At 40.0% G+C, this 13612-nt stretch overlaps 1 protein-coding gene across 10 annotated transcripts in view; it reads right to left on the bottom strand.

The window, feature by feature from the left end:
* Nucleotides 1-13612, bottom strand: part of CCDC9B (coiled-coil domain containing 9B) — a 125713-nt gene that overhangs the window by 30134 nt on the left and 81967 nt on the right. For 9 of the 10 annotated variants that reach the window (XR_015796998.1, XM_025167146.2, XM_088145452.1 and 6 more), the window contains 4 exons: nucleotides 10843-10917; nucleotides 3887-4071; nucleotides 2660-2715; nucleotides 1264-1317 (listed from right to left, as the gene is read on the bottom strand). Coding sequence is in view for 9 of the 10 variants with exons in the window: in XM_025167146.2 (XP_025022914.1) it covers nucleotides 1264-1317; nucleotides 2660-2715; nucleotides 3887-4071; nucleotides 10843-10917 (370 nt within the window). In the remaining variant the exon portion in view is untranslated. The remainder of the gene's footprint in view (nucleotides 1-1263; nucleotides 1318-2659; nucleotides 2716-3886; nucleotides 4072-10842; nucleotides 10918-13612) is intronic. The other variant, XM_025167147.2, reaches the window with a different exon arrangement.

Here is a 13612-nt window from a genome sequence, read left to right on the forward strand (position 1 = left end):
ATGTCCAAATACTTTTTTTGGGAGGAATGAGACTCCCAAAGGTTGCTGTGAGTGGTTTGCATAGTCCTTTGTCAATGAAGTTGCTCAAACTCCCCAAGGTCTTGACTCTTCAAGGTAGATGTAATGTATTGTCAAAGGCTTTCACAGTCAGAATATGATGGCTGATGTGGGTCTTCCAGGCTGTGTGGCCATGTTCTGGAAGTAACCCTAACCCTTCCAGAACACGGCCACACAGCCGAGAAGACCCACATCAGCCACCGTAGATGTAATGACTTGGGAGGACATGTTGCCATGTTAGTTGGGAATTATTCTTTTTGGGACAAACTGCTGATGATTCCTGATTTTCATAATTTTTGGACTGTGGTGGGGCCAAGAAGCATTTTTTTCCCTTCTTTTACAGCTGTGGGACTGTGAAACAGTTTCCCCCCAGAAATCAAGTTGGCCCCACTGTTGATGGCTTTCTGGAAGCAAGCTAAGACAGAACGCTTCCAGAGAGCTGTTGATCATGAATGATGATGCTACCTGGTTCTTATGATGGTAATCAAATTTTATAATGGTTTTAATTTTTATCCTTACTTACAGTGGATATTGTAATTTAATTAATTGATTTTGTCCATCATGGACTTTTTACTGTATTTGTATTATCTTTTAACTATTGGGAGTCATTTTTGCAATGCAGTAAAATATTAGATAGATAGATAGATAGATAGATAGATAGATAGATAGATAGATAGATAGATAGATAGATAGATAGATAGATAGATAAGCAAACTAACTCTAATCCTTATCTACCTCTCCGATGGTAGTATCTGTCCTACCCTAACAGTTCCTGCATTCTTGGTGTGTGGTTTGTCAGCCTTTTCCCTGGCTATCTATCCAGTTATGCCTCCACAGGGGAAAAAAGAGAGTCTGTATAGGAGTGATAAATCTGTCTGGGAAAGAAAAAAAAATCATTCCTTTTTTATAGCAGTGGCACAAGTATCCCCCAACAATGATGAAGTCAAAATGCAAGAAACAAAGCCACAATGGCAGCTGCATTATAGCAATGGAAGAAAGAAGCAATCACAGATCTACCGGCTTTTCTACAAGTAGCAATTGATAGCTTTTCCTGGAATCATCCAGGGATTGAATAATAGTTGTAGGATAAAATGTCCTCTGCTATATAATTTTTTTTCATGACCCTTGATAAGTGGCCTGTGAAAAGAAGTCATCTTTTGTAGTATACCTGAACAGGACTCACACTTGCTTCTTGGTTCTACTCACCTTTCCCATCAGAAGGTAGAGCTCGTAGCTGGGACTTCCGGGCACTTCTTCCCCCTTGGAAGAACAAAGCATGGAAAAAAATAATTAGATCTTGCAAACATAAATTTCAATCTCCACCTCCAGCCCCCAAACAACAGAGTATAGATGGTCATCTGACAAATTCATACATTTAGGAAAGAAAGACTTGGTTGTTTCATGAGAAGACATGAAAATCTGTACACTCGGGCAAGGTGAGAAAGAGCTGGGATAATAATGAATAAACAAAGCAAATCCCATATTTTTGTTTGATAATACAATAAGCCTACGTGCAGGATAAAAGCTCCAATTTTTCTGAAACATTACTTTCAGTATCTTTTCTTTTATTAATTGGAATATGCATTTTAACCTTTAGATACCACATTCAGTATTTAATATAGGCTCTGTAAACTACGTCTTCAAATCCTTCTCTATCAAACTCACCACTTTTAATAGTAGCTAAATTCTATTCTGTGGAAACAGTCCAGTTTATGCTAGCTAGCCAAGATATACAACCAAAGCATCCCTTTGGAAATTAGGGTTTGGAACTGGCTCAAAGATAGCAGAAAATCAAGTCAAATCGCCTTCTTAATTTGCTTCGCTCCTGAGAACTTTATCGACATATCCAAGTAGATTTCTTGGCAGCAATCTGGAAATTGTTTGCCACTGTCTTCTTCCAAGATATTGGTTTTTGTTTTTGATTTTTATAACTTTCCAGCCTAGCCTACAGCCTGGGATTTCCTCCCACTCAAGAATTAAATAGTTCTGATCCTGCTTAGCTTTCAAGTTCAGCCACATACCTGGACTATTACAGTACTTTATTAAATAAGGACCAAATAAATTAGTTATGCCTGAACTTTTCTCTGATGACAAAGAATAAATGCTGCTTAGGACCATCCCTTATTCTAAGACAACATGGGAATATAAGATCCCATCTGATGTTACTTCCTCTCTGTTCTGAAACTCTGGACACATTGCTTAATTCTAAGATTAAGTTGTTTGGGTCTTTTGGCTTTAATAAATATTGATTTAAGATTAAAGTTTCTCTTATATTTATATGCCTTTTCTGCAGAACCACATAGAAGAAAGGCTGCTTTCTTTCTCCATGCCTTAATTCATGGAGGCATGGAGCCATGCACACCATCATTGCCCTTTATCCTTTATTTTGGACACTTTTGTGAGTCGTAACTCATATAAAAATGTTAAAAACATGACTCATCACATAAGGTGGGACTTTTTAAAAAATGATAAGAAGTAGACTCAGAACCACATCAGCAATAGCCTAAAGATCAGATAGCAAGGAAGGAAGATGTCCAAGAACTGAATTTTTCATGGTTTTAATATACTTGAGTCAATACTTTACTCAACTCATTTTGCTAACCTTTCTTATTCTGGGGACAGTCCAAGACTGATTTTCCATCCTTCATATCCTCAAACCTGCAAATTAAAAATACAGTTTAATGTATGAACTTTGACAGATTGATCCTTTCTAAGTATCCTTTTTTAAAAGCCGTCTATGACAATGACATTACAAGACTGATGATCTGAATTACAATGAGTTTCATAATTCAGCATTCTTCTCAGACTGTTCTGAACTATTCCAATCAGTTTTATGTAGTCTCCACAAGTATTAGTTGGTTAGGAAAAACCCTTACAGTTATGATTTCTAGTTTGTCATCTAATACATATACCAGAAATTCATTATGGGATCTAAGAGAGATATTCATTAACGAGAGAACCAGAGAGATTTATAAATTATAAGGAAAATAAATTGTGAAGAGCTTGTTTCTAAATATGCTGAGATATCCTTTTCCTTTTGCAATTATATATGTCTGACAGTATAATACATCCACTATGGACTGCTGAATCTGGACCATTTATTGAGGCAGAGACATTGATGTACTATCATCTTTCTCTAGCAATCATAAGCCACTTAGAGCACACAATCCCAGCAAAAGCATTCTTGAAATTTGGAGATTTCTTGCTTCTACCAGATTATAACTTCCACCAGGGCCCTCTTTGTATAATCTACAGCATGCAGAATCTTTAGAGACTGAATTATTATTGTTGGTTGCACAATCAGCCAGATGTTTAGACTTGATTTGGCATTTTTATCCACTAGCGAAGAATCTGGAATAGGCAGATGTTGACATTGTTTTTATTATTATTAGTAGTAGTAGTAGTAGTAGTAGTAGTAGTAGTAGTATTATAGCTGCCCACTCCCATAGTCTCTGAGTAGCTTACAAATACAAATCAATAAAAACAGTTAAAAACATACAATCCCACAGGCAGCCCGGACTAAAACAATCAAATCATAACAAATCCAACCAAATGAAGAGACCCATACACAAGGAACAAAACCAGGTTTTAAGAACCCCAGGAGAGAGGGCACAGTTCCTATCTCTGATGATGCTGTTCCAGAGGACAGGGGCCAAGCAGAGAAGGCACGCATTCTTGGTCCCATAAAATGACAACATTTAATAGAGGGGACCTGGAGTGCACCCACTCTGCTGGAACATACCGGGCAGGCAGAAACAGTTGGAGATAGGTGGTCCATCAGGTCTCCAGGCCCTATACCATAGAGGGATATAACATGGAGATAACCTACATGCACTCTGTTTTTTCTACATCCCAAGCCCGTCGCCATTCACCCCTTGCATTCTTGTGGCGGGTGAGCCGTTCAAGATCAATCTGATCCCGTTCTTTCTTCCATTGCATATACTCTGACCGCTCTCTCCCAGTCAGGGTGCAATTTTTCTCTCCTGGGCTCTTCTGGGGAGAATTCTCTCTCTCCTAAATGGAAAAAAGATGAACTAATTAATATGACAGCACTCCCTGGCTAGGCCAAGTACAAAGTGAAGAGTGGTTTATTGGAACAATTTTTAGTATCAGCATTACTGGGAGCGCTTACTTGATTTTATTTATTACTGCATTTATACACCACCTTTCTCTTGAGAGAGCCAGGTGGCATGTGAGGATTTCTCCTAATTTTATCATCACAGTAGCCCTGTGGGTAGGCTGAGGTAAGAGAAAATGACAGTCATCACCCAATGAACTCCATTGAGTAAGGACTTGAACCTGGGTTTCCTCACTGTAACTCCAACACTTTAACCACCACATTACACAGACTAAGGTCCCCTAACTGAATGTAATTCCTTCTTTCCTTGGATGTAGCAAACAAATTGAAAGGAAAAGGCAATGCTTGCTAGCAAGTAGCCACTGCTAGATTTGCATCTATTCCATGCCAGATTAGAACAGTCTTCCCAATAAGGCATCTCAACCTTGGCAATTTTAAGATGTGTGGACTTCAACCCCCCCCCCCCCCACTGGCTAGAGAATTCTGGGAGTTGAAGTCCACACATCTTAAAGTTGCCAAGGTTGAGAAATACTACTCTAGATGTGTTGGAATTTCAACTCCCAGAATTCCTAACCTCCCAGATATCCTGAGTGAGATTCTGGGAGTTGCAGAATCAGCAAATCATGAGTGTTTCAAGTTGGGAAAGGCTGGTCTAGATCTGATTAGAGCTAATATTCACCCCTAAGTTGAACAGATACAAATAGATTTTGCTGCAGGTAGAAAACAGATTATGTGGTTGTGAATGCAGGAACAGCATCTATTTTCCCGTATAATCTTCAGTGGGCACATCAACATTAATCTGGAGCTGCTTATACATGGTTGCATGTAAGAAAGCAAGGTATTTCTAGGGGGAGGGTCATCAGCCTCTATACACATATTTATCCATATACTTGTTGCCTAAGTAATCCATTTTTCCTCCTTTGGGTTTTCTGGTGGAAAGTACAATGTAGCCTGTGTTCAAGTAAAAAAGGAGCTATATTTTAATTTACTTTTTGATAATGTGCTGAAAACAGGCCTTCAACACTTAATTTGTCTCCAATTGATCTTCTGTCCTTTTATCTTCCAATTTTACAGGAGATGCCATTTCAAAATATTACACAGTTCTTAAAATGTGGAACACTGAGTGCTCAGCAGATAAATAGTAATGGTTTTATAAAAGACCATTGCAGTACTACAGTATACTTCACAGACATGGCAAGACAATATGGTTCAAGAATTGCTGCTTTTATACGATACAAAAGCAGGTAGAAAATTGTGATATCTGAAATAATGCAATTTTCTCCTGTGTGTCTGTCCATCTATCTATCCACTGAGGCTTCTATACTACTCAATTCTTATAGGCTCTGAGTGGCTTACAACCATCAAAACACAGGGTTAAAAAACATCTAATACATAAGAAATTCCTAACTAACATGCTATAATGTGCCACCCATGGGGTAGGCTAATCCTCCAGTTCTGAGCACCACAGTTCAAAATTCAAAACCTCCACAATTCAGAGGAGGACTACCAAGATAGTATCTGGAAATGAAGTCCGATGAGGAATTGTTAAAGGATCTGGGTATGTTTAGGCTACAGAAAAGAAAACTAAAGAAGATATAATAGCAGTCTTCAAACATTTGAAGGGCTGTCAAAGAGAAGAGAGAGTAAATTTATTTTCTACTGCATCAGAGAACCAGATTAGAGCCAATGAGTTAAAATGGCAAGGAAGGAGATAGGCTAGACATCAGGAGAAACTTCCTGACTATACAAGCTCTTAGCCAGTGGAACAGACTGCCACATGACCTGATGAGTTCTCCTTCACAGACTGAGGTGAGATCGTCATCTGTCAAGAGATGCTCTAGTAGATCCAGCACAGCAGAAGGTTGGATTAAATGACCTTCTGTAGTACATTCTCCATCTATGATTCTACAGTATATCCCAAGTAGCTGTGAGAGGATGGTGAAAGCCAAAACAGCCGTAAGTATGGATGGTCTATAGAAGCCCCATTTTTGTAGGGTTCTCTAGTCTTTCCTCAGGAACAGGATAGTTGAAAAGCAAGTATTTTAAAAATTAAATATTTTTAAGACACACGCGCACGCACACACACACAGAGATGTGCAGTTTCCTTTTTATATGTCCCTTGTCCCAATTAAATTCACTGCTTGGATGAATTAAATTAATGCTTTTTAATTCCCAAATTGTATCACTGAGTAGTAATAGTTATTTAATTCACTGAGAATTCACCAGAGGGAGGCTCTGAGGTAGAGAAATAAGTGTCATTGTTCTGGAAAATTAGGATCCTAAGATACCTTTCCTGTCCTGGTGACATTCAGTTATGTTGTGCTGTAACTCCCGTCTCCCATGACAGCTGGTAAAGATGGGAGTTGTAGTCTACCATATCTGAAAATTTTCACATTGGGAAAGACTGCCCTAAAGTAGTGAGAAAAAAACCAGCAGTTTTTATCTCCTGAGTTATCTGTCATCAACTATTCAAACAATTTATACTTTATATAATTGGGATTCAACTTGTACTTACAAAATGTACATGTACAAAACCAAGGGCACTTGATATGATCTGGAATTTAAAAAATGGTAAATTTAAAGATCGAAATGGCTGTGCCTACTTTGAAAATGTTTCAGAGGAAGTACTCTGGATCTTGCACATGACATATCTGAGAACAGGTGCAATTAAAGTGGATTTCCCAAACTTTTCAGAAAAATATTTGGCCAGATTGTTTCAGTGACTCTAGCTGCAAATGGGATTTGAACCAGGAACTTCACACACATTTAACTATACTATTGGACTTAAATATACATAGCTAACTCTTCCACTGCAGGGAGCTCAGATGGCGTTACGTACTAAGTACCATTAAGTACGTACACAAGTCAGGGCAAAGTTCCTTGAGGAGATAATTATTTCCCAGCCTCCAGTAGCCTTGTGATTTATTGTTCTGTCCCACATTGTAGCAGCTGAATGCTAGTCTTGCTGAAACATTTAAAGATTTCAACAACAACAAGGGGGAAAAAAGCAACTCAGAACAAAGAAGAATGTATTTGAGAGAAAAACCATCAACACAGCAAGAGTTCACTGTAATCCATTAGAGGCTGGGGCCAACCAGCAATTCTCTGGTATATCAAGTCAGGCATATCCAGTAGAGAGTCAAGTATACAGCTCGTCCTACAAAATTATTTTTCTGTGGGTAATACAATATCCCATCTCCTTCCCCTTCAAAGGCTGCCACCCCCATTTTTTCTCCAAACAAGAATTAATCTCCTATTTTATTGCAGATCAAAATAGATGGGAGGAAAATTAAAGACCGGAAACCTGTTTCCAAGGAGACCCACCTGTGTGGGTGGGCCAAGGGGAAAGGAACAAGAAGGCTTTGCTTTGCTTCCAAAAGATGGAGCAGTGCTTGACAAGCTTAGCCACACGTGGGTGAGGAAGGAAGAGGTTAAGATCACCATTTGAACAACTGGAAAAACCCTACTGCTTTATAGGCCCAAGATACGTTTATTGTAAGACTCTCTCTGGCACCTTGATCCTGTCTGCTTCCTAGTTGTTCTTCATAACGTTACATCTACCTTACGTGCCAGACTTGGGAGTTTAGTGGGCAAGCAGGCAGCGTGAGACCTTGTGTATGAAGATCCGCCTGGGAGGAGTCAGTTTGGCCATTCCAAGTTTGGAAATGGATCATAAAGCAGTCGAAGTGCCATTTCGGACTTAATCGTTACAAATTCACAAGATAACTTGATCAGCTAAATTAAAATGGTTCATTTTATAGCCATTGATGGCCATTCTCCATGAAAAACTGTTCAGGTTGCTAGCCACCACTATAATATTATATATGGGAAATCCATAGTTGAACTATGCTTTTGCTTTGCTAATATGTCTTGGCATAGGTTATTCCCTTTTGGGTTTCCAACAAAAGAAGGGGAAATATGAGGCAGAAGTATTAAGTATGTTTGCCACCTTGAGTTATATATAAAAAAGGTGGGATAAAGAATGTAATCATCATCATCATCACCATCATCACCATCATCACTCAGTCCCACTTCATTCTAAGTGCTGGGGGTGACAGAACAAAGTGCCCCCCCTCCAGATAACCCAGGGATTGGGAGAAGTTTCCTTTAAATTTATTTATTTATTTATTTATTTATTTATTTATTTATTAAATTTGTATGCTGCCCATCTCCCCCAACGGGTGACAATTGTAACAATTGCAATCATTTCTGATTACTTATGCCTTCTTTCCCTTTGTATCTGAACAGCATTGCTGTAACATTGTATTGCAGTAATACTTTTCTCCCCAATGGAAAAATGAAGCGCTGTGCCCTGTGCACTGGAGCGGAGACATCTCCATGTGCAAGCACATTCACTGTTGTACAGTATAAAAGGGAGTCAGGGAAAAGTAAGTCGTTGCTGGACGAGACAGTATTTGTTTACAGAACATAGCATTAGCTTTCAAGGGATACAGAATAGGGGACAAGTACTTTTGTTTATGCAATTTCAGTCAGCTGAGCACACATCTGCTTGGCTGGATGAGAAATAAGGAGCACCCCAACTTTAGTGGAAGGAGGTCTGTGCCCTCTGACAACTGTGCCAACAGGAGAGCATCACTGTCAGGAAGGGAGCTGTTTATCCTCTGCTCAGCTTGGCCACAGCTGTGCGTTCCAGGCCATAAGGGAGTGAAATTAGCTAGCTTCATTCTGCTCCCTCATCTTCTGCTGGGACCAAGGCAAAGGAGCTCATCTGTGCTGGCTTAATGAGTCACATCCCTCAGAAAGGGAGGCTGATTCAATTTCTGCTCCATTAATTAAGAGCATTTCTCAGCTCACAGGAGCCAGGCCCTCCCTCTGGGTTTGTAGGCCATAGTCCTTGCATTCTGAATCCAGTTTATTTTTCTTTGTTGACTCGACCCCAGCATGTCACAACCAAGAAAACTTACCATAGCTGTGAGAAGCTGTGAGAAGGTTTCATGGTTTGATGGTGTAGGAAAGCAATTCTGCTGGTTGTACAAAGAAAACAGCGTGCACAGACACCACACAGCTAAGCCTTTTACTGCTGTAAAAGGTAACTAAGGTGAACTAAACTTTTCAAACCTCAAGCAAACAGATCAAAATGAAGTGGATCCTTCCCTTCCTGGCACATCTTGGCTGCAGCATGGTTAAGTTAAAGAGTGGATTTGGCAAGCATCTTCCTCCTCGTAGACTGTGTGGAAATGAGATGCTCAGCTACGGATACCTTATCTATGGTCATGCTGTACATTTTGCACCCTCTGGTGGATTTGTGGTGAATGGCATTGTGACGGCCTGCCACTAAAAACAAGGGTGAGCTAAGACTGGGCTGGGCTGAGGGCCGGTCTGATGAAAGGGACCATCTGTAAATAACCATAAGTGGACCCTGTAACATGCCCAGAAGCCGTCTCGGTCTAGGCTGAATTCTGTCACAGTCCCTGAGGCTGTAGCTTTTTCTTCTCATCCATTTCCCACTAGCCTGACTGTATTATGGGCAACTACTGGTGACACTGGCTTCATTTGTGTCCATTTTGTAGAAAACGAACACCCAAACTTCTCCCAAAGGTAGTTAAGCTGAGCATTTTATAGCTAGAATTTTATTTTGTTAATTCAAGCATGTATGTATATGACTGAAATGAATGCATCATTTGTTGGTTGACTACATTTGTTGGATATGTATGTATATGTATGTATCTATGTATGTACATGCACATGCACGTGTATATGTATATATATAAATAGTATACTGAGTTTTAAAAGATATGTTTTTTAAACATACAAATGGCAGTGCTAAAACCTATAGCATGATCGTTTCAGATTGACACATCTATTCAGGTAAAATTGCCCATACTTTAAATTGGCTTCATTCACCTTATTGACATCAGTTAGGTTTGAGTGGCTTTGTAGCACTATGTGGCTCATTGATTAGGGACTATTGTGCTGTCATAGTAAAGAAAGATGTTGGAGTAGGACTGGGGAGATGCAGATTCAAGTCTACCCTCAGCCATGAAAGCTCACAGGCTAACTTTGGGACAGTCATTCTCAGCCCAATCCACCTTACAATGTAGTTGTTGTGGGGATAAAATGATACAATATCCCCATGGAAACTGCCTGGATAAAAGGGATGATGATGATGATGATGATGATGATGATGATGATGATGATGATGATGATGATTTTTCAGTTGGCTAGAATTCTGTGAATTGGCATCACTTGCTCATCAAAAACAATATCTCATAACCAAATCTAATTGGATGTAAACTACTGGATTGTCTATCTCAGTGTTTCTCACCCTTGGCAACTTTAAGATGTGTGGACTTCAATTCCCAGAATTCCCCAGCCAGCATGCAGCAGACTGGCTGGGGAACTCTGGATGTTGAACTCAGGTTGACCAATACTGGTCTATCTGTTCACTGTCTGATCTGTTATTGGCCACAATCACACATAGTTTACCAAGGGAGAAGAAATGCAGTGATGCAACAACAAAAGTAAAATAAAATGGGCAGACTGAAAAAAGTGAACACTTTCATATTCAAGTGTTTCACCACTTTCCACTGAAACATCAAAACAGAAACATTCTAATTAAAGTCATGGTTATAAAGCTGGGAAGTGAAAGAACCCAAAATAAATCACTTTCAAATAGAATCTGTTTATAATCCGCACGCATGAGAGCAAACTCTGATGCAAAACTGAATGGATGGCTCAGCCCTCGCCTTTCTGAGGTGTGCAGTCTTGGGATGGTCGTCTTCACTGGGCCATTTCCTCTCCACTGTTCTCCTTTCATCTGTCTAAAGAGACAAAGAAGGAATGACTCATTTATTTTTCAGAAACAAAGAGGCACCCAGGTAGACACCCAGAAAGCCCAAAGAGCTTGCAAGGAAAACTCAAGCATTTATTTTTAATTAGGAATGGGTGGAAAAAAGGGACCACAGAGGTTGTTTGATGAACTTGTCCATCAGAGAAGGAAGTCATTAGGAAGCAAGTCATGTAAGAAGGAAAAGAGCAAGGTTCTTACAAGTCCCTTCTATTCCACTCTGCTGCCAGAAAGGAAGAACAGAGCTGTAACTAAAAGCTTGGCCTTTATCTATATGAGCATTTTCATTCAAAAATGCGTAGACAGAAAGAGTTTTCACATGGCATTAAATATCCCACACACACACACACACACACTATTTGTAACATTAATTGAAAGGCACTTTTCAAATCCTGGACACAATCCAGCCAGTTTGGCACTCTGAGCTTCAACTCTCTTGTGAAATCAGTAGGACTGCAAAAACACTCTATTTTTGCCTGATCTGTCTTTTTCAGGATATTGTGAGAAAACACATTGTTCCCACTTTAGAGATGGAAAATTGTACATTAATATTGAATCCCCTCTCCCTCCCTCCCTCCCTCCCTCCCTCTCTCTCTTACAGTGAAGCTTTGGGGATTCATCAGAGAGAATTGGAAGATGTAGGAAGAATTCAATATTTATCGTCTTCGTTCTTCACAAGGCCAAATGTTGCTTCCAGATATGGACCATGCGGCCAAATGAAGGATCCTGGGGTTTGGAAGATCCCCAAAGGACCCCAGATAGGCAATGATGGCCACAGTATGAAAGGTAACATTCTGCAAACCAGCCAGCTGAGACTGTAGATGCTAGTTTAGAATTTGCTATGATATTGTTGATTATTCTTTGTTGACTATTATTGCTATTGATGATGAACGCTGCCCTGATTCGTGTGCTGAGTAGGGCAGCTAGATAAATTTAAATATTAAATAAATATTTTTCCTTGAACAAATCAACTGTTACTTGAGGGTTGCCCAGCCAATGAGAAAGTTGAAATACCCTCATTGGCCACACCCCTCCAATGCAATGATTCACTAGTTCATCTTGTTGCTAGGCTGGAAAAGGCACCACATTTAAAGGGGTGCATAACTGCAGCTTCAGTGACCTGGCTGGCATAGAAGGAAGGTTCTTTCTATGTGTTGGCTGGCAGGCTGGCCAGCCAGCAGGCAAAGGCAGCAGTGAAGAAGGGGTGGTGGCAGCTTTGCTCACAGATGCTGAGCCAGGAAAAAGGGTTGAGCAGGCAGGGTGGGACAGTGGCAGCCAGGAAAAGGGATCTGTGGGCTCAGGGTGCCCTCAGATCTGGCAGGATCACTGCAAGCCCATTCCATCCCCACTTTTCTGTTGCAAGGTTGGGGTATACCAGTGATTCTCAACCTTGGCAGCTTTCAGATGGGTGGACTTCAATTCCCAGAATTCCCCAGCCAGCACGGCTGGCTGGGGAATTCTGGGAGTTGAAGTCCACCCATCTGAAAGCTGCCAAGGCTGAGAAACCCTAGGCTATGCATTTTGCCAAGGTAAAATCTAGTTTCTGCACAGTCAGCTGCTGATGAAGACATGTAATTTTCTTCAAAGCACAATATGGGGCTGCAGTGTGATTGCTATTCCTGATATCTTCACTGAATGGCTGGGCTGCTGAGCATACAGTACAGTTTGTGCCATGCAGGAGACAAAAACAATCAACACCCTTCCTACCCTAAAATTAGTAAATCAATATTCTGGGCTGGTTCAAGGCCCCATATATAAAAGTCTTCCTAATTTTACATCTGTAAGATGACCCTGGTTGAAGGCTATATGTGGTGTGAAATCAATCCCTCCTCCAGCTGTATATTTGAAAATTAAAATACAAAAAAAAACCAAAAACCACCAATTCCCTGGAGTTTTTCAGAGAAAGAGAGGATGCTGAGAAGATGAGCAAGCTGGAAGGAACAGCTTTATTCCTGCTAATTACCTGGGACCCTTTTATCTGAACATCAAAGTCCTTGCATAGATAGACACATAAAGTAATAGCACAGTGGAAACTCCATTTCAGGGTTACATCCAACCTCTCTCTGTCATAAAGACAGAAGGTTTACATTACATGCTTGAGTTTTATTGTACAATTTGCAGCAAAACTACATCGCAGCATCCATAATGTTAGAGGGACAATTTAGGAGCTGGACAAGGGAGAAAGGCAGAAGATGACACTGATTTGCATATGCTGAGATAGATAGATAGATAGATAGATAGATAGATAGATAGATAGATAGATAGATAGATAGATAGATAGATAGATAGATAATTTGGGATTACCTGATCCCAAATGACCAATATGCCTATTTAGTCTCTTGTTCAGATTATTATTAGTCCTGGTTTAGAGAAAGAAAGTGTTCCTTGTTTCTGTCCAGGATGTCAGAAGATGGCCAATTTTAACCTACCTCTTCTCCTGTCTTTTCCACAGTAGCAGCATCAGATATTAGATGTGCTGAAGTTAGGGTTCTCTAGATCCTGGGGTTCCCTTAGAGTACCATGAATTTGAATTAATATAAAGGGTTGCCAACTTACTAGAAAAGTAATGTTCTTTTAGTAACAGCTAGGGAAATCACCAGCTGAGGTTTTTGACAACAGAGAAATTAACCTTGTTAGGACTACAAAATCTGGGATAGTGAAGATGGCAG

This window comes from Python bivittatus, unplaced genomic scaffold (genome assembly GCF_059951505.1).
Source record: "Python bivittatus isolate LINGU-HERP-01145 unplaced genomic scaffold, Pbiv_v1 ctg000480_np1212, whole genome shotgun sequence".
Lineage (NCBI taxonomy): Eukaryota > Metazoa > Chordata > Lepidosauria > Squamata > Pythonidae > Python > Python bivittatus.